At 36.3% G+C, this 27,886-nt stretch overlaps 5 protein-coding genes and 2 pseudogenes across 7 annotated transcripts; 2 read left to right on the top strand and 5 right to left on the bottom strand.

The window, feature by feature from the left end:
• Positions 1–97: 97 nt before the first annotated feature.
• LOC110409373 (serine/threonine receptor-like kinase NFP) lies at positions 98–2,372 on the top strand. The gene has a single exon (XM_021418693.2). The coding sequence runs from the start codon at positions 223–225 to the stop codon at positions 2,137–2,139; it is 1,917 nt and encodes a 638-aa protein (XP_021274368.1). The 5' UTR covers positions 98–222; the 3' UTR covers positions 2,140–2,372.
• Positions 1,557–4,682, bottom strand: LOC110409374 (lysM domain receptor-like kinase 4 pseudogene; annotated as a pseudogene). The gene is made up of 2 exons (XR_016350740.1): positions 2,364–4,682; positions 1,557–1,611 (listed from the first exon to the last, which is right to left on the bottom strand). The product of XR_016350740.1 is annotated as a lysM domain receptor-like kinase 4 pseudogene (transcript).
• Positions 4,683–5,666: 984 nt separating this feature from the next.
• LOC110409114 (lysM domain receptor-like kinase 4) lies at positions 5,667–8,610 on the bottom strand. Its single transcript, XM_021418352.2, is given in 6 exon segments — positions 5,667–6,649; positions 6,652–6,687; positions 6,690–7,190; positions 7,193–7,759; positions 7,762–7,882; positions 7,990–8,610. Coding segments are annotated over 5 exon segments (1,917 nt in total). The 5' UTR covers positions 7,793–7,882; positions 7,990–8,610; the 3' UTR covers positions 5,667–5,867.
• A 127-nt stretch (positions 8,611–8,737) lies between these two features.
• On the bottom strand, positions 8,738–11,084 carry LOC110409115 (cold-regulated 413 plasma membrane protein 4-like). Its single transcript, XM_021418353.2, has 4 exons — positions 10,658–11,084; positions 9,281–9,388; positions 9,120–9,190; positions 8,738–9,013 (listed from the first exon to the last, which is right to left on the bottom strand). Exons 1-4 carry the CDS (start codon positions 10,750–10,752, stop codon positions 8,787–8,789), a joined length of 501 nt encoding a protein of 166 aa, XP_021274028.1. The 5' UTR covers positions 10,753–11,084; the 3' UTR covers positions 8,738–8,786.
• Positions 11,085–12,865: 1,781 nt separating this feature from the next.
• CML41 (calmodulin-like 41) lies at positions 12,866–14,112 on the bottom strand. Its single transcript, XM_021418440.2, has one exon. The coding sequence runs from the start codon at positions 13,837–13,839 to the stop codon at positions 13,294–13,296; it is 546 nt and encodes a 181-aa protein (XP_021274115.1). The 5' UTR covers positions 13,840–14,112; the 3' UTR covers positions 12,866–13,293.
• Positions 14,113–19,515: 5,403 nt separating this feature from the next.
• On the top strand, positions 19,516–22,594 carry LOC110429377 (PQ-loop repeat family protein / transmembrane family protein). Of its 2 annotated transcripts, XM_021445395.1 has the most exons (12): positions 19,516–19,739; positions 19,866–19,908; positions 20,134–20,160; positions 20,592–20,690; positions 20,801–20,904; positions 21,006–21,177; positions 21,421–21,525; positions 21,609–21,704; positions 21,817–21,837; positions 21,916–21,974; positions 22,066–22,156; positions 22,273–22,594. In XM_021445395.1, exons 1-12 carry the CDS (start codon positions 19,516–19,518, stop codon positions 22,375–22,377), a joined length of 1,146 nt encoding a protein of 381 aa, XP_021301070.1. In that variant the 3' UTR covers positions 22,378–22,594. The 2 variants fall into 2 exon arrangements, with proteins under 2 accessions (XP_021301070.1, XP_089638532.1); XM_089782406.1 differs by having other exon boundaries at positions 19,516–19,908.
• Positions 22,595–26,236: 3,642 nt separating this feature from the next.
• On the bottom strand, positions 26,237–27,886 carry LOC110429378 (putative galacturonosyltransferase-like 1 pseudogene; annotated as a pseudogene).

Genomic DNA, 27,886 nt, shown 5'->3' with positions numbered 1-27,886 from the left:
AATAGAAGTTTTGTCATCTTTGATTTTCTTCTGTGTTAGGGAGAAGAAGAAAACCAAGTTATCATTTAAGATCAAAGCTAGAGACAAGGGCCACTTGAATTTTTAGTCGAAAAACTTATTTTATTCATATAGAAAGCTACATGTTAGCAAAATAGCAATGATTTTTAGCTTTTCCATCAACCTTAAGTGAGACAACGTAAGACTTTTTTCATCTTAGCACTTATGAAATATACTGCTTCAGGGCCTAATACACTAATAAGCTGGACTCACAGCTTGTTATCAATGGCAATTTCTCTGCTCTCTCTCAAGTCCATGCAAGTTCTATTTTTCATACTTAACTACCTTTTTGCTTCCTATATCAGTGCTCAGTCACCACCTACCAATGGCGCAAACTTTTCCTGCTCGAAGTCATCCACCTCATGCTCAACATATGCTGCGTATTTTGCCCAGGAACCAGACTTTTTGGACCTGCAAAACATATCTGATCTGTTTGGAACCAGCCCCCAAGAGATAGCAAGAGCTAGTAACTTGGCTTCTGTGGATACCCAGTTGTTCCCAGGCCAACTATTGTTGGTACCTATAACCTGTGGTTGCACCCGGAAGCATTACTTTGCCAATATCACTTACAAAATCAAGCCTGGTGACACCTTCTACATAGTTTCAGCCACTATTTTTGAGAATCTCTCCAATTATACTGAAGTGGAAGACATGAACCCTGATCGACATCCAAGAAAATTGCAGGTTGGTGACAAAGTGGTATTTCCTTTGTTCTGCAAGTGCCCTTCCAAAGACCAATTGGAGAATGGAAGTACTGAATTTTTTATTAGCTATGCATGGCAACCCAATGATAGTGTTTGGAGTGTAAGTGCTAAGTTCAATGCATCACCACTAGATATTGTTGATGAAAATAAGTTAAATAGTTACCAGAATATTAGCTTGGCAGTAATTCCTCCATTGATGATCCCTGTGTTGAAATTGCCGGTTCTCTCTCAAACTCACCTCTCTCCTTTGAGAGGAAACAAATCCAAACATCAGAGGATCCTGATTGTTGTTATAAGCACAGTAGTCTTTTTGTTTATTTTCCTTTTAGCAGCTTGGTTAACGTATGAGAGAAAGAAGATGTTTAAGCGCAATGGTTCCTCTTTGGAAACGGTTGGTTTGAATACAGCGAAGGCACTTACAAAAAGTGAAAGTTTCCAGCCACAGATCATACAAAACAAGCTACTGCCTGGAGTTTCTGGCTACTTAGGCAAGCCCATCATGTATGAGGCTGACGTGATTATGGTAGCGACCATGAACCTCAATGAGCACTGCAGGATTGGAGGATCCGTGTACAGGGCCATTATTGATGGGAAACTGTTAGCCATAAAGAAAACAAAGGATGATGTTACAGAGGAACTAAAGATTTTACAGAAAGTAAATCATGCAAATCTGGTGAAGTTAATGGGTGTCTCAGCTGATTCAGATGGCAATTGCTTCTTGGTTTATGAATATGCTGAAAATGGATCACTGGATAAGTGGTTGCATGCGAAATCTTCATCTTCCTCAAGCCATGTAGCCTTTCTCACCTGGAGCCAGAGGTTGCATGTAGCACTTGATGTGGCCAATGGTCTGCAATACATGCATGAACACACTCAACCAAACATCGTCCACAGGGATATCAGAACAAGTAATATACTTCTAGACTCCACGTTTAGGGCCAAGATTGCTAATTTCTCCATGGCTAGAACCACTACAAATACTGTAATGCCAAAAGTGGATGTTTTTGCGTTTGGGGTTGTACTGTTAGAGTTGCTCTCAGGAAAGAAAGCCATGGCAACAAAAGAAAATGGTGAGATTTTCATGTTGTGGAAGAATCTAAGGGAAGTCTTAGAAATTGACGAGAAGAAGGAGAAGAGGCTAAGGACATGGATGGATCCAAACTTGGAGAGCTTTTATCCCATTGATGGTGCCATAAGCTTGGCAACATTGGCCATGGCCTGCACACAAGAGAATCCTCTGGCTAGGCCAAGCATGGCAGAAATCGTCTTTAGCCTTTCTGTTCTTATTCAGTCATCTTTTGAGAAATCAGAAGGCTCTTGGGCTTCAGGGATAGAAACAGAACTTGCTCAAATCATCAATCCAGTCATAGCTCGTTGACAGTTGCAGTGAATCCCTAGGTTCATGTAATATCCAATAAGGAATGATCTAATGTACAGATTTTGCCTGGTTTTCAGTTTTGAAGATGTGTGGCTTGTGTTTTATGTGAAGAACAAAAGCAATAGTGCAATTGTTAAACCTCAAACAGGTCCATATAATCTATGTACACAATTTACAGAAGAATTAAGTGTATTATTGAAACTGGAATGAAGAATGCTATTTACAGATATAGTTTCTGCTTTTAACGCCACTCTGAAGAAAAGGATTGTGATCGCTGTGCATCCAGTTGAATCCTCAACAGATATGAAACAACTTCAGCCATGCTCAGTCTGCTTTCTGGTTCTTCTGCCAGGCAGTCGATGCTCAGTTTCATCATTCGGCGTGCAAGTTTCTTCCAGAGGTGTCCTTTCAGGCTAGGATCTAATAAAACATCAAGTTCAGCATCTGCATTTTCTCCTTTCATAATTGTTAATATTGTTTCTGATAATAGTACCTCCTTTCCATCCTGCTTAAAAACAGCTTCCTTTCCTGTGATCAGTTCCAGCAGGAGAACCCCAAAGGAATATATATCCATTTCAGGTGTCAACAAGCCATACTCCATATATTCAGGAGCCGTGTAACCCTTTGTTCCCAGAGAACTCCACATTGATGACTTTCTGCTTTCTTCTCTTTCTGCTGATCGTGCAAGACTGAAGTTCGCAATCTTAGCCCTCAAATCTCCATCGAGTAGCACGTTGGCACTGCAAATATCCTTATGCACATATGCTGGAGAAGTGAAGTTGTGAAGATAGTGAAGCCCATTAGCAACATCTAAAGCAATCTGAATTCTGTAATTCCAAATATGAAATCTTTGACAATTCTTCTTTTGAAGCCACTCCTTTAAAGAACCATTCTCCATGAACTCATAAACAAGGTAGAAAACACCAGAGTGCTCACAAGCCCCACGAAGGCTTATTAGATTGAAATGATTAATCCGTTTCAGCAAACTTACCTCCCTATCTACATCTTTGCTCATTTTTTTTATAGCCAGTGATTCTCCATTGAGAACACCTCTATAAACAGTACCACCCATCTTGTATTTGTGGCTGAAATCTTCAGTGGCCACCTCTAGTTCTTCAAAGTCATAAACTTTCAAACTTTGATCTATGCTAACTAGGAAATCCTTGGGTAACTCCTATTTCTTTCTCCCCAGTTGAAGTTTTCTGGCAGCCTCCCTTGTTTTCTTCCTATGATGTAGTAAGACCACCAACAGAAGGCAGAGGACTAGCAAAGAAATTCCGATTCCAATCCAAACAACAGGTCCTTTCCTTGAAGTTTTCTTCAAATTTATTGGAGTGAAGGGAGAAGAATAGGGTGGTTGCGGAAAGTGAATTATAGTTTGCGAGCTTGAGGGTTCGGTTGACAGCGGAACAAGAACTGTTGTAAAGGGAAAAATAACTGCATCATCTAAATCAATTCCATTTGCACCAGCTACACCTATTGTACTAGAATTGAATCTCTTACTAATATCATAAACAGTATCCCCCCAATCAACCACATAAGTCAATAGAAATTTAGTACCATTTGAAGTTTGATTGCTTGTAGGACAAGCACATCTAAGTGGTACTTTCAAAACTAAACCTGCTTGCAAGGTTGAACCACCATAGACATTCTCCTGCAAAAGAGAATTGCAGGTGGACAACCCTTGATAGGTATTGTTGGCAATCGAAAAATACGTGTCTTGCACACTTGGAATGATGTAAGAGGTGTTGGCCTGATAGTACTGACCTGAACATGAACAATTCACTGGAACAATCACCTCTTTGTTTGGAGGCAAGATTGTAGAAAGTGAAATTTTGTTGATATGAGCGAGCTCCAAAGGATCTGCAGACGTAAGATTTGAGATGGTCGAGACTGAATTATAAGGAGGTTGAGATTTGAAGATGAGAAAGGCCTGGCAGGATAGCTTTTGACCATTGCAAGTGTAAAGAAAAGCTGAGGATGGCCCTGTTTCATCGCTAGCATCACAGTCCATCACTGAGTTTCCTGAATAACTTTGTTGAGCATGGAGCTTTGGCATGAAAATACTGAAAAATATGAAGAAACTGAGCAGAAACTGATCCATGACAGGAAGGTGAGACGGTGTATAGATATGTCTGAGAAACATTGTTAGCACATCTGATAATCCTTTAGTTTACAAGCTATTCACACATGGGAAGTATAAACTAAATCAACATATCCGATTGGTTGCTGGCAGTTTATTGTTAACAGTTTCATTGTGGTTCTTATTTTATTGTTAGTGGTAGTTTTCCATTTCAGTTGTTGGAGGTTACCACCCTATTTTATTGTTAGTGGTAGTTTTCTGTTTTCATGTTATTGGAGGTTGTGTGTGTCTCCACGTTTCCACTTTCTTACTTTAAGGGTGGTTATTCCACCAAGCTGTAGTTTAAAGGACTGAAGTTAATAAGAGGAGGGTATTCAGCATCTATTCAAGTTTTTAGTAATTCAAACTCAAGAGATCTGCAAGTTCTCTCTAATGAGCCAGCCACCACAAACATAGGTTGAAAGAAACCATTCACCCAAGTACTAAGTACCTCAAACTAAACCAAACCTTCACACACACGTCCCATTGATCCGTTTCAAGGGACCGTATCAAACATCATATGTTTGCAAAGATGGAAAAAGCAACAAAAAAAAAATCTGTTGCCTTATATATGCTAAATACTGGACTTTACCAGGAAGATCAACTCCTCAGGCACTTCAATTATTTAAGATTTTCGGGTTGGTATATAGGTAACATCAAGTATAAAGATTAAACCAACTCTGAATAATTGAAAATGACTTAAAAATAAAGAAGAGGAATCATTAAACAGCGTTGAAGTTTTCCTTCTATGAAAGCAAGCAGTTGGGTTAACAAACTGAAGTAACCTTGTACAATTACTACAGGAGTCATGAAAATGATAGAAATAAAAAATAAGATTAAAAAAATGGAGGATAATAGTATCTAGTTACTATATTATGAGAATTTAATTACAGTTTCACATGGGATGGAAAACCCGAGTTCATATGATTCAGTATTCAACCTATTGGGTCAGCATAGCTATTTTACTGATATAGATTTTGAGTAAAAATGGGGATTGGTTGGTTTGAACAAGAATTCCATGCCTTCCACAAATGACTGGTTCTCATCAAGCTAAGAGACTTTTCGCAAAACATCATTTTTCTTGTTCTTATTGTGAACCATACCTATGCATTAGGTGAGTACATTCCAGCCTGCTAATCATCTTTTTTCAATATTTAATAAAGACAAATTTTCTGTTGATGCATTTGTCAGGTTGTTCATTGGAGTTCTAGGCAAAATCCAAATACTGGGATCCTGAGAAATTCTCACTTAAATTGGTTTTTAAGATATTGCAGATGGTGACCGCCATGGTTATATATCCAATCAGATGCTTCATTTGTATACTTTTAACTTGCTTAGTATCTTTTAAAAGCAACGTAGGGAACAACTAATTATCATGGCAAACTGTTCAAATATATCTGGCAAATGAATAGCAAAAAAGAAGAAATGCAAGTGCAGCCATTGCAGATGTGAATTAACTCAACTCATGGTGCAGCCAGCTAGAAAATGAGGGAGACAAGGTTTGGCGGAAATGGCCATAAAACTTGCAAAAACTTGATAAATAAATAAAATAGAAGCCAAAAGCTAACTAAAACTAACTCAAGATTCCATTTCAGCCACGGTGCCATCAGTAGTTCCCACTAGATGCTTCAGACCACGACATGTTGCTTGATGAATCCCTCGATGAGGTGGTCAGAATTCTTGACAGGGACTGCACAATTTCATGCATAGCTGGGCGAGCAGTTGCATCTTTCTTTAAGCAAGTATTTATCAACTTGACAACAAGTATGGCAAGTTCTGAAGGATAATTCTCTAGCATGAAGGGGTCAATGAAATGCTTCAAACTCTCCTGTCCATCTTTCTCGTGAATCACATTGCTTAAGATGTCTGATAAGTTCATGTATTCCTCACCATAGAATGCAGCAGCCTCCTTCCCAGTTATTATTTCCAGCAAAAGAACCCCGAATGCGTAAACATCAAGCTTTGTGGAGACTAAGCCATTTTCCAAATACTCAGGAGCCATGTAACCCTTTGTCCCAACAATGTGCCTTGTCAAGGCAAATTGGCCATCACGCCCTTCCGTTGCCCTTGCAAGAGCAAAGTTTGCAATCTTAGCCCTGAAATCACCATCAAGAAGAACATTACTACTTTTTAAGTCCTTGTGGACATGAGGAGGATTGGTGAAGCTATGGAGGTAGTTTAGTCCTGTTGCTACATCTAATGCAATCTGAATTCTCTGCTTCCAGCTTAAGTAATTTCCGCTGTTGTCGTTGTGAAAGATCCAATCGCTCAATGCTCCATTGACAGCATACTCATAAACCAGATACCAGTGGCCATCTTGGAAACAAACTCCAGAAAGGCGAATAAGATTTGAGTGGTTGACCTTGTTCAAATATTCTACCTCCTTGACACGTCTCCATGTACTTTCTTAATAGCAGCAAAATCACTTTAATTACACCGCGGTAAACTGATCCTTTAATCTGACAGCTGGGGCTAAAGTTATCTGTTGCAACCTGCAATTCTTCAAATTTGTACAGCTTGAGATTGAGAGATTGAGCTATATTTGACATACCATCCAAGAAGTCCTGGGACTCATCATCCAACTTTTTCTTCAATGGTTTTCCATGAGCTTCAAAACTTTCTGAGGTGATGATCAAATCAGGTTTCTTCTTGCTTTTACGGAAGAACACACAAAAAATCACTGCGCCAACAACCAATATAAGAGCACCTCCCCCAACAACACCAACAAGAATATAAATCCATGTTTTGTTTGAGCTTCCACTGGGAGGAGGAGGTGGAGTGGCGATGAAGGCGGGGGGGCGGGTGGAGAGGGCACTGTGTTTTAGACGGTGGTCCTGAAGGGGAACCAAAAGTGTAGTGAAGAAATTAATGGTGGGATCGGAAAGCTCATTAGCTTCAAGAGTCCTCGCGGTATCTGCCCCAAACAACTACTAATACCTGAAACAGTATCACCTTGAGCAACTAGGTAGCTTAACAGATAGTTAATTCCTGCATCAGTTTGATTCTTTGTGGGACAAGCACATCTAAGAGGAACCGTTATTCTCAATCCAATGGTCAAATTTTGCGAAGGAATATCAGGCTGCTGGTTCTGTATAGCTTGACAGGTTGAGAGGGCTTGGAAGGTGTTATTTGCAAATAAAAGGTAGCCGTCCCCACTCTGAACAGAATAAGTTGTGTTTACCTGATAGTAGTCACCAGAACATGAGCAGTTGACAGGAACTATCACCATCTGGTTTGTTTCAAATGACGCGCTCTCAGAAACCTCATTTATCTCAGCAATTTGAGATGGGTCAGAAGACAAGAGATTGGATATTGACGCAACGGTATTGAATGAGGGTTGGGATCTGAAAATCAGGTAACTTTGGCAACTCCTGTTTAAGCCATTACAGGTGTATCCAAGAACAGAATCTGAAGTATCAGGATTTGTGCAGTCTGTTGTTTTGCGTCCAACATAAGGCTGCTGAGCTTGTATCAAGCAGCTACAACAAAATAAGGAAGGGCAAAGAGAGAAATGAGAGAGAAAAAACCCATTGCCAATGTAGGATGTGCCAAAATGTTCCTTGATGGGTGAATACATTTGTTCGGGCAAAACCGGCGGAGCTGAATGATAGTCTAAGAATCCTGCAGGTTCAATTTGTAAACGGGCATTAAACAGGGTGGAAGAGGGAGGATTGGTTGGTTGACTGAAACATCCAGGAAATAGAACGCATATTCTTCAGGTTACATACCTTTTCCAAGCTTGAAATGAACCCAGTCTTCAGACACGTAACGTCTGGGAAGAGCATGATACGCAATCACAAAGTTGACTTTTCTTGTGATACGAAATTTGCATTTCAGATATTAAATGCTGGTGACAAGCTATGCATTTCCGCGTTGACCAAACCCCACTATTTTTCTTCCCCTTCCCTCAGTTACAAAAAAACAAAAGAAGAGACTTTTCTTATCTTTACTGGCGGCAGCTAATGGTTGGTCATATGAGACAGTCAAAGCAGCCATAAAGTTCTACTACTCAAACCATGACGCAGCGGATGCGCTATAAGTCTATTGAAAGGCAAAATGGAGCGAGGAGGTTAGCCGACATTAGGGTTCCAAAATCATCAAAAGGTTCTTTCGGCTCATCGCTTCAGTTACAGTACAGTAAATAATTGAGCTTTGACTCAGCCAATGACCCAAGCCTCTCCTGCCTCTTATGTTGCTAAACAAATCTAATCTAATGAGGGAAATCTCAACCAAGCAGACATTTTGATAATGCTAACAATGAAGTTCTTGCAAGTGTTAGGCGTATAACGGCTTGTTTTTGGTGATACATGAGTAAAACTTGTTGCCCTGCTTCAAGAATCCCCCCATTTCTTCTTTAGGAAACATGTTTTTTCCCTTTTAGCAAGGCTATTTATAGAAGAATTAGGTAGCTGAAACTCCCAAAACAATTAATTGGAAAAATTCTTCCTCATTTGGAGCTATAAGCAAGCTTTAAGATGAAGTCACAAAGAAAAAAAGGTTCTCCCAATGGTACTCTGCAATACTTTTAACTAGCAAGATACAATATTGTAAAGAAGAATAAGAAAGCTACACCAAACCAATAACCAAAGCAATGACAATTACATTGGCAATTCTCCAATCCTCCAATTCCACAAATTTCTGTCAGGATAAGTAAAATTAAAATTATGAGACACAAGATGCCAGGTACAATGTCATCTCGCAATCTATCTGCCAGCCAATCAGGTGTAATGACAAATAGGATGAAACGGGCAACTGTTACATACAACAAACAGAAATCTTTACCAGAGGGAAAATGTGTTCATATTATTACCCCAAATATATTAACAACCAACTGATTTGTAAAAGTCTTGTTTCTAACCTGGAAAGGTTTGAGGAAAAAACAGGTTTGAAGCAACACAAAGAAATGCAACCCAGCAACCAAATTGCCCTCTGCATCATTAGTGGAGAAATTTTAGTAAAATATAAGACTATAAAACAGAAGCTAATCAACCGAAATAAACATTGAATATCCAAAATCACCTTAAGACTTTGAAGAGTATGGTTGGAAAACTAGTGAAGAGATATAATACTAGGAGGTTAGTCTGCATGTGTGATCTCCGTCCTGTTCGGTTCATGAGTAATAAAAATCTGTAGGGAAAACATTTAATGTACAAATGTTTGAATAAGAAAACAGTGTAAACACCAGAGTGAGTGTTATGTTCACAAAGAATCCTAGAAACGGCCCACTGATGGAAGTGAAGCCTTCTTATCCAAAACAGAAATCATGGACAAAGAATATTTTGAATGAGATGCTACTCAAATATGTCGGCTTACTTCTTGGCATCATATTCAAGAATGTCCAGGGCAAGCATGAGCATGAGTGAATGATGGGGGCAACAAGAAGGAAGACAAGATCTAACAACTATTTGTGGGATTATTTTGGAAATGTTAGTACTTCTCCAGTTAAAACTGAGTCTATTTTCATGTTTGTTTACGTTATAATTCTCCAGGTTTAGTTTGTCTGAGCATTTATCAAGGATCAAGAGTCAAATGTACTTAAAATAAATGTCATACTTGCAGCAGTTTTATGCTTGTGTTGGTCAATGATTCCCAGTCATGATAGAAATAGATTATCAGTCCTCCTATGTTGTTTTACTTATTTGGGGTCCCAAGTCTTATAGGCATCAGAAGAACATTGTACTGATTTAGAACAGAGAATAATAAAACTTTCCCAACAAAATTTGCTTCCAAATAAGGTTTGATTGCCGGCGACTCTTCTATCTTTCTGGTGATCTGCCTCTGTTATCTCCTTCTATCTATTTCCTGCTTATTCTATTTGCCAGCACATTAGGTTCTGACGCTAAACTCTTTCCCACTATTTCAGCATCCTCAAAGCGCTCAAAACCTAACCTTTTATCTTATCCTTGCTAGAATTTTAAACCACAAACCATCCCTCAAACATACAGTCTTAAACCTGAAACACAGAAAAATGTAGCTGAATTACACAAATACTGTGCCAGCCTAGCAACCCACCAGGCATCATCGGATTGCCAGTATTTCTATACAAGGAGAATATCAATAAAATTTACATGTCTTTGATCTATTCAAAGTTTCAAAAGAATAAGCACCATTGGCTCTACAGCCAAAATAACAGCAACCCCATCAATTCACCGACAGAACCATTCATCTCTAACGTAAAAAGCAACCCAAAACGACTTTTCATCTACAATTAAAGAGAAATGACTCATCTTACTCAATCATACTACCAAATTCAACATCTTTGAACCATTCTTGGAACCAAAGAAAAGCTAACTTTACCAACCCCATTAATAAACCCAACAAAATAATAAAGACAATGAATGCAATAATATGGGAACAAAAACCTAAATTAAGAAAGCAAGAACTGGGTTGACTCACAAAGCAAAAACGGTGCCACCCCATTGGAAAGCAGATCGAGCCCGAGTGGATCCAAAATCCAAATTTGCGAAACTAGAGACCTCTTCCATCTCCATGTTCACCAATCCTAAAGTTCCCAATTTTTCTTTTTGCTTTAATGTTTATCTTAATATCAAAAGAATGCTTGACCAACACTCCTGTCTTTTTATTCCACTGAGCTTTGGCAATACGTTGCTGGCTTTGTCTCCTGTTGGCTGTTGCTTTTGGCATCGTGGTTCATGGGTCGGGATATCCAAACTCCAAATTGTCTACCCGAGGCAGTTGTTAGGAGATGTGCCACGTTGCAGATACGTATACCTTGGATTTTTGACCTCTGGTTCTTGATACAGTTCCTCGTACATTCGATTTCCACCTTCGGATATTCCATTCAACAAAGGAAGCTCCAACCTGTGGGGTAGAACACAAGCATCAAACATGGGAAAAGAATCAAGGAAATTACTGACAGATTCAATCAAGTTGGGCCCATGACCCCCTAGTATCTTGCCAATGGCGTTTAGGCTTCTTTTACTAATCCGGGCCCCAAGCCCATTTATTGTCAAGCAAAATTTTTTTTTTTAACTTTTTTTCAAGTTAAAAACCATTGAGTTAAAAGCTGAAAAAAAAAACCATTCTTAACAAGATTATATCCACTATAATTACTTATATTTTTTCTATAATTATTTAACTATGATCTTAAATGTGTGGATCCATCAATTTTCCATATGGAGTTTACTTGGATGTTGATTTATAAACCCTGTCGATTCCGTATTAAATAATTTATATTTTTTAGAAATTGAGAGAAACAATTAAGATAAGTCAAAATGGATTGAATTGGTTATAACAAGAAAAAATTAGGGTTGAGTCGTGAATTGCAAGTACTCATCATCTCATCGAATTAACAAAACTTTTAACATAAACTTTTTATTTTAATAAATATATATATATGATATACTATCAACGTATTTGTTTTAAAATTTGACAAAGTGATAAATCAATGTTGTATAGCATAAAACGGAGCTCACTCTTAAATATCAATAATATGATAAATCTAAGTATGAATTCTCTTTTCTTTTGATAAGTTCATATGAGCTTCCATCTCGGTAATTGGCATTACCTATGGGCTCTTATAGGTAGGTGTATCAGTACTTACCTTATTAAATCTATGAAACAGAGAGCGCACTTGGATTTGTTTTACTTTTGTCAATTGTGTAATCTTTCGAAATTATGTTGACAAAGACATTAGCAGATCAAGCTCTACCCAACTTTGAAACAAACAAATTAATTCCAGCGGCCACCAAGATGCACATGCAAAACCCATGGGCACTCTTGAAAGTTGCAGTTGGAAGTCAAGGACAATTGCCATCACTTTCTTCTCAGTCTCACACTTTACACACGACCTTCATAATTAACGATGAAAAGAAATAACTAAGGAACAGAAAATGTGTCGTGCTTCCTTTCTTCGTATATTCGAAATTACTCCATGTTAATTATTGTCTAGTGTTAAATAAAACAAGAAACAAATACTGAAAGAAAGTCAATTATCACCACCTTCAGTAGGTTTAATTCGGATAAAATTTTATTGCAGTTGCAGATTCACAGTTCAGCTTGGCACCAGCCCACAATGTTTGGTTTAATTTTTCAAAAATATACTCTGGGAATTGCCTAAATTTTACGGTTTTTGAAGTCAGTTTGATGCTTCACGGATTGTCCATGAGAAAAAAAAAATCGATGTCTGCCTCTATCGATTTTATATTAGATATCTAACTTAAAAAAATTCAATACGGTATGAAAATATGTTATTATTTCTTTCGTGATAAATACCTTTTGTAATAAATTATTATGTATTAAATTTATTTTTTAAAAAAAAAAATAAAATAATAATAATAAATTTTCTCATCTATTAAGTTGAAAATATGTTAAGTACATAAATATAATAAAGATCACTCCACTTATAACAAATTAGTTTTAGACCTAATACTGGTCTGCCTTTGCCTTGCTTTCTCCAAAAATTAATTTATGCCAAACTTGTTTGCTTCGGCTTTAAGGGTTTTTACAGATGGCATGATGAGGCTCTTTTAGAGTTCAAAGACGAGAGAATGTGCTGTTTCTCATGATCATACAAGTGCAACTTAGTTGGCAACCTCACCTTGTCTAAGAACAAAGAGTAGTGGAGAATAATTATCAAGGCTATTCTACAAATCCAAGCTATATATGCTTTATTTCCACGAAACGTAAAGAAGGTAATTAACGATTAATTATAACAATTGCTACATGTTTAGGCTAAACCCTTGCTTTGCTGGTAATTAACAACAAATTTGCTTTTGGTCAAAGGGAGCAAAAAAAAACACAAAAAGGCACAGAATCTGTGCATTCATGTACGTCCTGTCCTTGGAAAACTAATAATAGTGGTACATATGCACAGAGACGGAACCATTTTTCTTTTACAAAATGATACGATGTGTCCAATTTTACAAATGAATATTAATTCATTTTCGTGATTTATTAGTGTCATATTATTTGAGTGTCCTACCATTTTACCAAAAAAAAATCATACATCTCTTAGTACAGGTACTGGTATTATTAACATAGTTCACAAATTAGACAGTATCAAATTAAGCTTAAGCCATCATTTGGTGAAACTCGTGAAAATCAAGCACCCCATTACCATCAATATCATATACCTGAATCATGGCAACACACTCATCATAAGATCTTGCATCCCCAAGGCGACTCAACATCCTTTGCAACCCTTTGGGAGTGATGCATCCCGATCCTTTCTCCAATTCATACATCTCGAAGGCCTTCTTCAGATCGTCATCGCCATCGCGGGGTTCTCTTTTCACCAGCTTCAAGAAATCTTGATAGTCTAACATGCTGTCGCCGTCCGAGTCTAGATCATTGATCACCCCTTGAGCATCCTCGTGTGACATGTACTCTCCAATGGATCCAAAGTAAGCCCTAAGTTCCAGGGCAGAGATTTTTCCATCCCCATCACTATCAAAATAACGAAACACTTCCTTCATCTCGTCTCCCTCATGTGACGTTGGGAATGATCCAAGGGAGCTCGAGGTTGAGCTAGACTTGGACCGGCGGCGGTGAAGGGTTAACCTAAGAGACTTGTTAGAGAACCACTTGGAAGCCTTGGAAACTTTAGCAGTCGCCATGTTGAAGATGGGAATCTAGCCTAGTTGCAGGGAAATTAGCAAGAGTTCAACAGGTTAAATAAAGGAGGAAAAATCTCTAAAATATATTTTTTCCATGATGATATCATAGAATGCTAGCTTCAGAGAAATTGCAGAGAACCTTGGAAGATGAAAAATATTAATATGAACGTATCATTCTTCTTTTTTTTCTCTTTAGGAAAGTGCATGGCAGCTTCCTAAAGGAACCCAAAATTGATTGGCCACTGTCCTTATCAGTTAAAAGCCAAATCTCTTTATATATTGTGCAAATAAAGTTCTTCCACATGCACATTAATTAAACGCCTTGCGCTCTCAAATAATCATCCCTTATCGATTTAATTATTTTCCTTCCATTAATATTTTGGAATGAAAAAAAAAATGTCCAATTCACTTAATTATTTGGTTTAATTGGTCATTTTCGTTAGTTATCAAAATGATATGATATTTGCTTTTAGAACAAGAGAGAGATATTGATAACCAAGTTATAATATAGTCATTCATAAAACTTGAACCGCACTTTATTGTAAGAGTGAGTTGAAGAGTTTCCTTCCTGAAAGGATAGAGTTTAGGTAGAATTGGATGTTAAATGATATGATTTCACTTAATTGACGAAGACAAGTTTGCCTAACAAATTTAGGTAAGTTAGTGCATTCTTGCCTAGACCCAATTCGTTATGTTAGATATTGGAAAAGGAAAACCAACCATTGCCTAACACGAAATATACGCGCACTCCTAAATTTTAAAATGTTATATATTTTAATATTTAATTCAATAATAAATACACATATATTTTCTTTGAATACATTAAACATTTAAATTTCTAATTGACCTAACGTTAATTTTTTTTCCTCCCAAAAAATTATTCTTTTATTTCAATAATTTGTAAGTTTTTAAAATATTTATATTCTTTTACATATCTTAGTATATATGTGAACATCAATATACCATAAAATGATTCATAATATTATTTAAGTAGTAATTAATATTAATTATTTTTTTTGTTTAAATCATAATATTGTTGATATAACCAATAATGTATTTTTAGATATAGCTTATAAAATGAAATTAATACTTAATTATTTTGTTTAATGATAAGTGTATATGTTTCCCTATCAAAGAGTTGGTTTCTAATCTTCTATCTAAAAAAGATACATATGAATATGATTTCAATATATCATAAGATTTATATATATTATTTTTGTGTTACACATTCTCCACTTTCATTTTTGTCTTTCTTGACATTATAAAAATAGTAGTATGAAATGAATTATCTATTAATCTATTTAAATAAACATATAAACATATTACGTTGTCTAAAAATAAAATAAAATAAATTTTAACATTTATATTATAATTAAATAGCATTAATTTTATTTATTTATTTTTATTAACATGAAACTAATAATTAATTCATATTCTTTTTATTTAATAATTCATATGTGCTTTTATCAAATATATATTATTTTGTTTAATTAAGTGTATATTTTTATGCCACACTTATCTGTTATTAGATTTCTTTTTTTTTTTGTTTTTTTCTTTCTTTTTTAATGCATTAAAATAAAATAAAGCCTAAGCAGCCTCCATTGGGTGACCGCTGTTATAGATGGAAACTTGGATTTAATTGTGCGGCATTAATATCAGCAAAAGGTATTCATGGGCCAGTTGGCATCTTTAAAGATCTAACAAGAAATTGACTTTGTTATTATTTATGTATTAAATTAATGCATTATATATATTACATATAAAATTTATGAATATTGAACATAAAAATAAGCGTACTTAATTAATTAATATCAAGTCCAAATATACATTTCTCTCTTTGTTTAATTATACTTGGTAAAAAATGTTTAAATATATATATGTAACAAGGTCATTATATTTTTTTTCTAAAAAATTAATCGATTAGGTGTGCGGGACTCATATTTATAAATTTTGAAACTTTTCCTACCTGTCCAATACCAAATTAAAATATCTTATTTGTTTTTCTTCTTAAATGTCTAGTGTGACTTCTCCCCTATTGAATCCGGATGATATTTTATCTCCGTTAATCATTTTGCCTACCTTCATTCTGAAAGTTCTTCATGTAAGTAGATTTTAAATTAAATTCATTTTAATATTATTTTATTACGAAATTATTATTTTAAAAAATAATTATATTCATAAATTTTATAAAATTTTTTTACTTATCTGATATGATTGAAACATATAATACCTTCAATCGAAATCTACCTCAAGAACAAGATAATTTTGCCTGTGAAAGAGTTGTTCAACATCTTGAAGTCGCAAAGCTACCTGACCAACTCGAGGAAATAAATTTGGAATCGTTCTTCTCGGCTCGTCCAAATAAAGTGGGCTGCCCACTGTTCTGTGAAGCATAGCACCCTTTCGTTTTTATGCGAACTATTGGGCTTAATAACTTGATAGCTATCAGGCCATCAAGCCCTCCCAGAAAGGACATGAAGCTGAAAGCTAAAGGCAGAATAAATCACAATTGAAGCCTGCTGTTTCTTCGAATGAATGTGAAAAACTTGTGGCTGAATGTGCATGGAATGCTCAATGCTGCCAACAACCCTTATTAAGAACGAAAAAGAACCCAAAAAAGAAGAGGCCACCATCGTACTGACTAATATAATCATAAGATGGAAGAGAGGTAGACACAAGTATTGATGGAGTAGATAAGAAGCAGACATTGACGTAAATGAAAAGTCATTATTTTATACATATTCTCATGCGGTGCCACTTGCCAAGGAGATTGCCTGCCTACCCTCCTCCCATCTTGATGTTTTTTTGTTTTTTTAAGCCAAAAGACAATTCGAATGCGAATGAAATTAATGTAGTTAATCTTTACTCTAAAGGGAAAAAAAAAGTAACCAAAGACAGAATGTTTTAGTGCTACAAAGAAAAAGGGCGTGTCTACATACATATTCATAGCAAATATCAATTAGGGGGCATAACCATGAGGTCAAAATTGGACAACCAGAGTACTTATAATACATACAATGGAAATAGAACTTTCCAGCAACAGTCGGCCGGGAAGGAGGAAATTCATTGAATTGAAGAAGATAACATCAAATATCGTATGGTAATGATATTCTTTGGTGAAAGGGACGTGGATAGGAAGGAATTGATTGTGGAACAGTGCTGCGAGATTAACTCATTCTGTAATAAGCTTTTCCAAAAAAGAAAAACTCATTTTGTAATAAGAAATGCAGTTTAACATATATATTTTGGTTAAGTTAGATTATTTGTTTAAATTGATGATATAATTGTATTAGATCCAAATGCTTATTTTTTGATAATCATTGGAATGCTATTTTGTGAGATTATTTGTTTTTTCATGTTCATCGTAAAGTCAATTAATGTATTAATTGAATTGCTAAACATCATGATAATTTTAAGTTTACATGTTTTTGATCTTTTCCCAAATAGCATTATTACATGTTGTTTTGCATAATGTCCAAAAATAGTTTGACCTAAAATGATGTAAATTGTTTTGTTTTCATTCTTAATATATAAAAATAATAATAAAAAGACATCATTTACTTACGAAATAAACCTTTACAAAAAATATATAATTTTATTCGACAGAAATTTTTGGGTTCATATAATTTGCAAAGTGGGAATAAGCCACAGTAGTTTAATGTACAATCTTATGGACTTTTCAATATACCTCCAAATTCTTGTCGAATTTTTGTAGTGGAAATCGACAAAGACCCTGCCAGTCCTTTTCTAGTATAAAGCTAGGAAGAAAAGCCCCAACGGAAACCAAAGTCGCCCTTGCGGCGAAAAGGAAGTCGCAGATAGAATTGAAAACCTTATCGAACCCAGGGCCAGGATAGACATGATGCTTCTGGCGAACAAGGAAAACATTAGGCTACGTGTAATTCCCTTAATTTTCGTCAGACAAGTTGCAGCGGACCGTCGCCGTTGCTGTCGTTTTCCATCTTTGTTTAGGATTAAGATGTTTGTTGTTTTTCGCTTTATTAGAGATCAGAACGAAGATCCCAGTTCTAGCTGACACGTCATCTCCTGTTCCTGTGAAAATTTTGAAGTGGCAAACTCGACTTTGCCTATTAGCAGTTCTGCCCCTGCGCCATGGTTAACAGAACCTCATTTCTCAGCTGGACTGTCAACATTTGCTGTGTTTCCTTAGATTTGTTTTTTCTGAGAATGAACCTGGATGATTTTCAGGACCCTGTTCCAGTAAGTGAATGAAGTAAATCAAAAGTTGTCTTGTCAGCTTTGCAGCATTGAACGTGGCCAGAATAATGGGTTCGGTTCATGAGGCTATGCATGCAGAGAAGAGAGATGAGTCCGTACAAAATACCCCTGCAATAGGCGGATTGATCTTCTGTTGACATGTGGGTGATAACGATCCAGTGTTTTGCTCGTTATGATTTCTTAAAATGTATCATTTAGCTTTTATTTCCTATTATAGAAAGCTAGGTTTATTCATTACCAGACCAGATTTATATAGTACTATTACTAGTATTTAATTACCATATTAAAGAATTAATGTTCACATCATTGATAAGAATGATTGGTAATGGTTTACATTTTTAAATTCCAATTTTTGAAGCCATTCCCCTTTTTCTCTTGATTAGATCATAGAATGATCATTTTAAAAAAATTAAAATAATCATTATTGATTTCTCATACTAATAATAAGAAAAAAATTTACTTTTCACAATTAACTTAATTTCTTTTTTTTTTTAGGTTTTTAAAATACATATGGGATTACCTTTTACGTCTTAACTTGGATAGTGTGACTTAGTGTTTAAATGATAGAAGATTATTGACGATATAAAGCATAGTGGAGCACAAATTTGCAAAAGGTGAACCAACCCAGAAACTTGAATGTTGTCAGCTAGATATTGCTAAGTATGAATCGGTTCAATGTGGATGGAAATTGAGGGCAAAGTCAAAGAATTTGATAAAAGAATTGTCAAGTGGCCATGGATTATCTCTCACTAGAATTGTAATCATATCAGACCATATCTTATTTTAAAAGCAAACATTGTTTTAATTTGATTGAGTGATCAAAGCCTCACAATACGATCTTCATTAAAACAGATTGCTGACTAAGGGTCCAAACCATATCAGTCAATGCTCTCTGGATCTCACCATATATTTATTGTGAAAAACAGAGGCAACAAGAGGCATGTAGGGAAATTACAAAACTTCCAATGACATAAAACTGTCATCACATTCTGACACCAATCGTTCTCATTTTCTCCTTCCTGTTGTAATTTTGTGATGAATTGGGACCGTCTGCTAAGGTTTTACGTACATAGGGTCGTGAGAGGAATATGCGTCCATAAAATTCATGCAAAGAAATGATGCTGTGGTTTTTCACTTGTGAGTTGAAACGAATGTGAAGCATCCTGGGTAAGAATATGCGTACGAGAGGCCATCTAAACTTTGAAGGTGCTATCACAATTGACACCAAAAACGACAACAATGTAAGATACCTAGTCTTATAGTAGACAATAAGATCTTTTGTTTAATCATAAAACCTACTTTTGGACCCTTTTATCTTATATTTCTATAGATATATATATATATATAAAGGGTAACTTTTCTTTTTCCACAAAACAGACCAACTTAAAACAGTGGAGCACTCTTTTTGTGGGAGGACGAAAAAAGAGAGAGTTGGCCATGTCTCACGCTTATTGTGTGAAGGAAAACAAGCCCTGCGTTCGATGGGTTGAGAGATACTTCAAAGACTGTCTTTGCAATCTAAAGGATGATTTCTCTTTCGCTTTTGGGCTAGTTAGCCTAGTCTGCTGGGGAGTTGCAGAGATCCCTCAAATCATCACCAACTTCAAAACCAAGTCCAGCCATGGAGTCTCCCTTCTTTTTCTCCTTACTTGGGTTGCTGGGTTCGATTTCTTCTCCCCCAAAACCACAAAACCATCACCCTCATTTCTTAATGACCCAAAGAATGTTCGATTCCTGTTTTTTTATTTATGTTTTGTGATTATTCTTCTTCTTTTAATTTGTTGCAGTGACGTGTTCAATCTTGTTGGATGTCTTCTGGAACCTGCAACGGTGAGTTTTTTCTTTTTCAGGCTTTGGTAAATTTAATTAGTGTGCCTTTGGTGGTCCAAAAACCTGAAGCCAAGAGGAAAATTTTGGTTGGCTCTGGCTATAACTACCCTTTGTTTTTATCAACAAAGATGCTCTCTTCAACTTGTCCACTGCCATAGTTTCAGAAAAATTTATATTCATCAGTCCCGATCGGTAATTTTGCATTTTTAAATTTTGTGGATGCAGTTGCCGACTCAGTTCTACACAGCTCTGGTATACTACTGACGCCGCTGTCTAGGTTTACATGTTTCATTTCATAAATGAGCCTTTCCTCTATTTGGGTCAAAGTCAAATGGCCCAACTCAACAGCATGGGTTTATTGGTCAAGTTCTCCTGAGCCCCACTCAGTGCATAGCCATACCTTGGGTTGCATTGGATTGGGCCTTTCATCAAACCTTAGCCCATTTCCACGTAAAAATGAAAGACCCAAGCATGTTTGCCTATTGCTAGCCAACAGCCAATACCTATTGACCCTTCAATCGATTCATGAAGATAAGTTTAGAGATTTAGAAAGAAACCAACAAAGATGAGAAGTATATCCACTTACCAACTTGGCTAATTTTGTAAAATTGTCTCACATATTTTTTATTTCATGTTAATCTACAACAATGATTATTAGCTAATTGACTGGTTTTCATTGTCAGCTCTATACAACAAGTACTTTGGTTCTAGTATTGCAGACCATATACTATGATTACGCCTACAGCTGGTGTAAATGTAGACGGATCAAAACTGACAACATGGTATACATCTTGCTTTCCTAACACGTTCTGGTCTTTGCATGATTTTATTGCAGACCACCAATTTTGTTTCTGAGAAACATGGTTTCACGAATATGGTTGTGTAATGTTAGGTTGAAGATGAGAAAAAACCCTTGAAGCCTGGAAAAGCTGATTCAGGCATTCCCATACCAAAGCCCTCACCAAAAGCCAATCCTCGCAGGGAGTTTTACTACACGTACTACACTTTCTTCTTACATTTTTTTTTCTGTTGAAGATTTATTTCGTAAGTCTTGTATTGAGGAAAGCTAATTCCTCTGAGACATTCCATTGTTTCAGGTCAGCTAGATCTCTGGCTGGCAGTGACACTTCACCTTTTCGAACATATATGAGGGTAGCTAAGAGTGGTCCTTCGGCTATGGAACTTGACAGCGATTCGTCATCAGAAGATGAAGTAGCTCCAGTTTCATTGAAAAAGTCTGGTACCCAACCGAGGCTAATCCCAAGAGCCGTGAGTCTTCAACTTGCTAAATGACTTTGTAGCTAGCTGAAACGAGAGAACTATCTTATCCTTCGATTTCGTGCCCACATATTTGATGATTCAAAAACGTTAACATGCTGCAACGTTTTCACTTTTTCTCTTGAAAGACTGGTTGAATAACATTGATATGTTTAATAGTTTAAATTTCATTTTTCTGTGATTTATTTTAGTTTCGGCTTTCTCATATGGGTGATGGCAGCATTCATCTTTCAGGCTGCAAGCTATGGTACATTTCTAGCTGCCTCTGTCAACTTACCCCTAGGAAGTAAGGCGTGGATGGAAGCACGCACAGGTTTTACTAGTAGAAGACTATTACAGGTATCCTTCCTAGTTAATTCTAACTCATATTCAACAGAAATTGGCCCCTGTAAATTACCTCTAATCATTAGTCTCTGTCGCAGGAACACAGTGTGGAGCACAGCGCCTTTGGTCAATGGCTGGGATGGCTAATGGCTGCCATATACATGGGAGGCCGAATCCCTCAGATATGGTTAAATGTAAGGAAGCATTGAGCTAAATTAAGTAGTAACTATTACAAAATCTGCAAACATTTCCCTCTTATCAAATCTTCCGGTTCCTTATCAAATCATTGCATTTTTTTTTTATCAGATCAAAAGAGGGTGTGTAGAGGTAATACTCTTAACCATATATTTTTATTGCTTTTAAAAACATCTTGGTTGATTCACCGGATATCTGGAAATTTCGTAGGGCTTGAATCCTCTCATGTTCATCTTTGCGCTGATAGCTAACGCTACTTATGTGGCAAGGTTAGCTCTGCTTTAAACTTGTCTATTTATATTTTACTTCATTCTGCAACAATTCACTTGTCTCAGTGTTTTCTTTTGAACGTCTTCACAGCATTCTAGTGAGGACCACTGAATGGGAAAGCATTGAGGCTAATATGCCCTGGTTGCTGGATGCTGCAGTTTGTGTGGCACTCGACTTATTTGTATCCTTTGCTTATTTTTCTCACATAAACATAACATTTTTCCCTGACAATTCAATCATCCCAACAGTTACAGCTTGCTTACACTGCCATTGAACCTTAACATTCTGCATAAACAGATCATATTGCAGTACGTTTATTACAAATATTTCAGAAAGACAGATAACAGCGATGGAGAAGACTATGGAGACTACATGGAAGCAAGTAAAGAAGTTGTGCCATGATTGTACATTGCAATAATCATCTGAATGACCAAATCTTTGGAGTAGAACTTCCCCTACGTACCTTGCTAGTATATAGTACTACTATAAGCTCACGCTTCTGTAGGAGGACATGTTTCAATCATCAACCTGAAATTTTTTTTTTTGGTGGTGTTTTTGATTAGTCAATTAACAACCTTAATGTTGTCATCTTTTATCAGTTAATCTGCTATAATTCAAGAACTGGCCATGCAAGACTTCTTTTTTGTCTTCTATATAGTCAATTGGACATATAGTTAAAGCTAATTATTCATGGATATCTGGTTTTTGATCCATCAACAAATTTTAAGGTTTTCAAAGGTGATTTTGTTTTAGGATGTTTGAATATATGTTAAGGCACATTTGCACATGATGAAATATTCATACAAATCTCTTTTTCAATTATGCTTTTTTTTTTTGAATCATTTTGGGTACCCAAGAAAGAGCATGGAAACCAAGATTTGGGCCATCAAAAGGGCCTTATTTGGATGGCTGTGAGCTGCCCATATTTTTTCTTGGGCTATATAGAAAGGACTTAAGCCATAGAAATTAGTCTATTTTTTGTAAGATATTAAAAATTATTAAATATATATTACTCTTCCCTCTCATTTTGTTTGTTCTAATTTAATTTTCATGGAATTCTTTTTTAAGTTTATTTTATATTAAAATTTTAATATTTTTCAAATTTGATATAGCATAATTTTTAATGCCGAAAAATAAAAAAAAGTCATAAAAGAATTTTAAAATATAAAAAAGTTAGAAAAATAGGTATTAAAAAATAGAAAGAAGCCATAATTTTGGAACATTTAGAAAGAACAGCTGAACAAAGAAAAAAAAGTAGTAATTTCTATTGCTCCTAATTACTAAATATATATATATATATAAGACTAAAGCAACAACATTAAAAACAAGAAAAAAATCAATATCAAATCCTGTAACCAATTCTATTTAAGCATGTTTTATCCACTAATACCCAATGAGGAGCTGAACATCAACATCAAACAATTCTTAAACGAGTATTAAAATCTACAGTCTAGCACATATTAGATTGCCATTGATCTCCTCTCTTCATAAAAGAGATCGAAACTGATACAAACTTGCAAAGACTGAGTCTGAAATCCATCACGGGAAGCCACACCAACATATCACATGTGTTGTAATCTTCAACATGAGGTGACCAATTGGTTAAACTTAAGCCCTTAGATCATTGGTGATTTAGTTCATTATGCTTTAATGAGTTGTCAAGGTTCTGCTTTAGCCCGGGCCCCCTCTCTGATTCCTTCATTCCTTCTCACATGGAAGCACGAACCTGTCAATCAGACAGGATTGCAATTTCATAAATATTCAAATAATGTACATAACAATTTCACTGGAAAAAAATGGAATCACAATTGTAACAGCTTTGAAGATTTGCTTCCTTCAATTCATAATGGCTAATTTTGGCATGTTAGCCATTGGTCTTTGCCTTGCCTTCCCCTCTTCCAAACTTTTTAGTTGGTTAATTAGTTCATGTCAGTCTGTTCCATGTTACCACCAAAGACCAAAACCAAGTCAGCCTAGCAATGATTAGATTAAAATAAATTCACATTTCAGATATAATTGTATAATCCCTTCCTTCACCTTGTTCATATTTCCTATGTTAGATCTTGTTACATATACAGCTAACAGCTTGATAAGTTGACTGTTGAATCTGTAACTGATCAAGTTTATAAATCCCGAAGAGTTGACCTCTGAAACCCATATGCAGAGAGATCGATAGGCAGGCCATAGTAATTAGACTGTCAGAAACTTAATTCTTCACTTAGCTTTGTAGTCTGTGTTTTATTTGGTCGGTAACACAAGGCAGTTAGCCATGTTTCCAGGGCTACAAGTCTGTAACTTCCATGGCTTGAAGCTCCAAAGACTGGTCCCTGGTTTGGAAGATAGGAAAACTCCCCTTCGGAAAAGGATTATAGAAACAAAGAGAGAGGGAAATGGGAATCAGACAGGAGCAAAGCCTCCAGCTGCTAAAACAGGAAAATCATTAAAAAAATCCTTATTTTATTCATATTAAAGTCAAAATAATATCAACATGACAAGAAGATAACGCGTTTACTGTTCTGATTTATTTAAGATTTTATTTATGACATTAATTAAAGTAAATTTTCTTTTATTACCATAAATAATTTCTTAAAAATGGCCAAATCAGGCCTATCAATTTAGTTCTTTGTCACGTCAATAGAAATCTTTCAACTCAGGCATCGCTGGGTGGGTACTGGGACTGGTCAGAGATTGAATGCAGAACATAGATTTTTAAGCTTTGAGGGAAAAGAACAAATCATTTGCCAACCAAAAACCCACAAGTAGTGCAAAAAACCAGATAAAATGGGAGAGAAATTCCACAACCACTTGAGTTTTTTATGGGAAAAAAATATTACTCTACCTAATTAATGGCTTCTAACCTGTAAGGTTAGGTCAAAAAACTCAAAAGCTCAACGCTTTTCCTTTTAAAGAAGTCAATTGGATTATACTTCTTTCGTACCATCAAATAGAGTACTTATGTAAAACAGAGTTTTGTGTACATTTTTTGACTTATTTTGGGGTGGACTATAGCTTCTGGAGGACCTGAAAACGAGTTTGGAATTAGAGAGATTATTGTTTAGTCAAAGTGTTGCCATTTTTGCATATACGGTGGTTGGTGAAAGATTTGCCTCACTTGTTTATTTCCCATTCTCTAATTGAGGCAGAATTATATTAATATTATGCTATAAAAGATTTTTCGAAATCACTGAAAAAAAAAAAGAGAGTATTTTTTTCACATGAAATTTTGTTGAAATCTATTGAAAATCTCAAAATAAAACCTTTATTTTATAGTGAGTTTTGCTTAACAAAAGATAAACAAAATTAATGGAGTGTACCTAATGATTTTTTTTTTTTTGAAAGGCTGGAGTGTACCTAATGATTAAGTATATGTTTAACAACAATTAGCTGTCAAAGGATCCTACTGATTTCATGTCATTGAAAAAGTCTTAAGTGCCGCTCCAAACTCATTCTTGCTAAGTAATTTGGTCACCAAATCTTCCATTTCACCTTCAATCTCAAATTTTTGTATCAACATAATTTAGTGCCTTTTTCTGAAAACCTAGGCCATGTGATGAAAGGCAAATGGAAATATAAAGAAAAAAAAACAAACAACCAAAGGGTTTGATTATATGTCTGTTGGGACCCCATAATTTTTTTCCCCTACAATATCAGCTTAATTTGCGGTGTGAATAGAAATTTAGGTATATGAACTCGGCAAGGAATATGGCTTGTAATATGTAATGAAGCCCTTTGCTTCGGCTAATCATCATGGGAAAATGCTACCAAGTATTTTGTTTTTGAGGCAGTCTTGAACATAAGCTATAACCCATCAATCATCATCATTTTCGTCAAAGTATGAAAGGTAAATGTTTGGCTTTGGCAAGACAATGGACACCAAAAGAAAAGGAGAGAAAGCTCGCACACACACACACACCAGAAAAATTAAAAAAATAAAAAATGCTAAAGTGACATAGTAAATGAATTGAAGCTAGTTATGGCTATTGTAAAAGTATCCCATGATAAAGCTTTCCTCTTCAAATGGAGAAAGAAAACAAACTACAGTGATCATGGGCAAGTAGGTAAACAAATGGAAAATCATTTACTGCACGTGTATGAAATTCAAAAGTGTCTTAAATTGTGCAGTAAAACAAGGTGCAGTCCATTAGACCAGACATGGCACCAACATCAACTAGTTTTCAAAATTTCACAATCAATGCCCGGGATTTTTGCAAGTTATTATCGGAGAAAGATGGTAGATGCAATAAAATCAAGCAACTAAGAGGGAAAAAGAAAGGAAAAGAAAACGACGAACATGGAAATTTTTTTATCTTCTTTCTCTTGATTAGTAGCCGTAACTGTGATATATATATACATACATATATATGTGTATATATACTGTACTCAGATACATAGATCAAACAAGGAAAAAAAAAAAAGATTGTAAGATTGTTAATGCTCTCTGCTGTATAGTCTATGAACACCTCCTCCCACCCTTCTCTTGATCATCTGCCAGAGAGATCTTAATTTTAACACTCAGATCTCTGTTCTCCTAAGTTCTATGGCATCATTGAAGCTAAAAATCTCAGCCCAGAAAGGGAAAAGGACCCAGCAAAAAAAAAAGGATTTATTGTAGAACTTAAACCAAAATTCTAAGACTCCAAAGCAAAGGGTGTTTGCAGTAGATCATAAGGAGCCCATAAAGCATCCAAAGGGCAAGGCCGGTTGGCATCTAGTCTCACCCAAGGCTTTCCTTTCCCACTCCAATGCAACAAACTAACAGGACCAGGATGCAAATCCCTACATAATCCTCTATAATTATCCCCTCCGAGCCCATGTTGGTTCCATCTGTGATCAACAGGCGCTATGTTCCCTGCAAAGACAAGCAAAAACGGTGGCAAAGACCCCAACTCATAGATCCTCATTCTCTTTTGAAGCTCCATCCATTCAATTATCTTTGTAGTGTAATCTCCTTCACGCCATCTTTGCAAGTCTATCACCATAACCCCGGTGTTAAAATAACAAGCTTTGCGTCCAGCAAATGTTAAAGACAATGTAGGGTTGGACCAGAAGGTTGGGGTGAAGTAGAAAGTGAAGTTGGCGTTGCAGTACTCGGGTGCAGCTAAAACCGAGTTGTCTCCAAGTGGAGTTGCGGCGAGTTTAGCAATGTCATCGACGAGAACGAGGTCGGAGTCTAAGTAAACGACGTGGTGGAGACATGGAGGGAGGATGTTGGCGAGGTAGTTGCGGGCGTAGTTGAGAGGGCAGTCCAGTGCCGAGCGGATGGAGGTGGAAATGAGGCCTGAGACGGCAGAGGAGTCGTAAGGGTAGATTTGGAATTTAAGGGAAGGGAAGGAGTGGGAGATTGTGTGACGGAGGTGGTGGTGGTTGGCCGTGGAGGAGGCAATGAAGTGGAAGAGGATGTTTTGAGGGCAGGAAGAGTGCTGAAGGACGGAGAGAATGGCAGCCATTGAACCACGTAAGTAGGCCGCGTCTAGGGTCATTGCCACATGAACAGCTTCATCGGAGCACATATCGTTGGCGCCACTACTGTCAAGGGAGGGGCAGCTCGGAGAGTTATAAAATTGTGGGGCTTCTTTGAATCTATGGTAAGTGGTAGTAGCGGCAGCATTGGTGGCCGAGACGAGGACGAAGAGTAGGAGGAGGAGGAGGTGATGGTGTCGGTGGAGGTGATGTGGTGGGAATAGTGCAAGTTTGGACATTTTCGTGGTGGGAAGGGAAGAGGATATTACAAATTAGGAAGAGTTGGAAGAGCCAGATTGTGGGTTTTAACCTTTTTTTTCAGATTGGGGAGGGGGACACATCAATGATTTCTACTTCCTGTCCTTTGAACCCACGTTGGCTGAAAAAAGGGTGCTGCTAGGAAGCCAAGGCAAAAGGTTTTTGAACCATTAATTTAGTCTTTGCCTTCACA

The sequence above is a fragment of the Theobroma umbraticum genome, unplaced genomic scaffold, assembly GCF_002168275.2.
Source record: "Theobroma umbraticum cultivar Fairchild unplaced genomic scaffold, ASM216827v3 scaffold_44.0, whole genome shotgun sequence".
In the NCBI taxonomy this organism is placed as follows: domain Eukaryota; kingdom Viridiplantae; phylum Streptophyta; class Magnoliopsida; order Malvales; family Malvaceae; genus Theobroma; species Theobroma umbraticum.
This window is presented reverse-complemented; position numbering and strand designations above follow the sequence as displayed.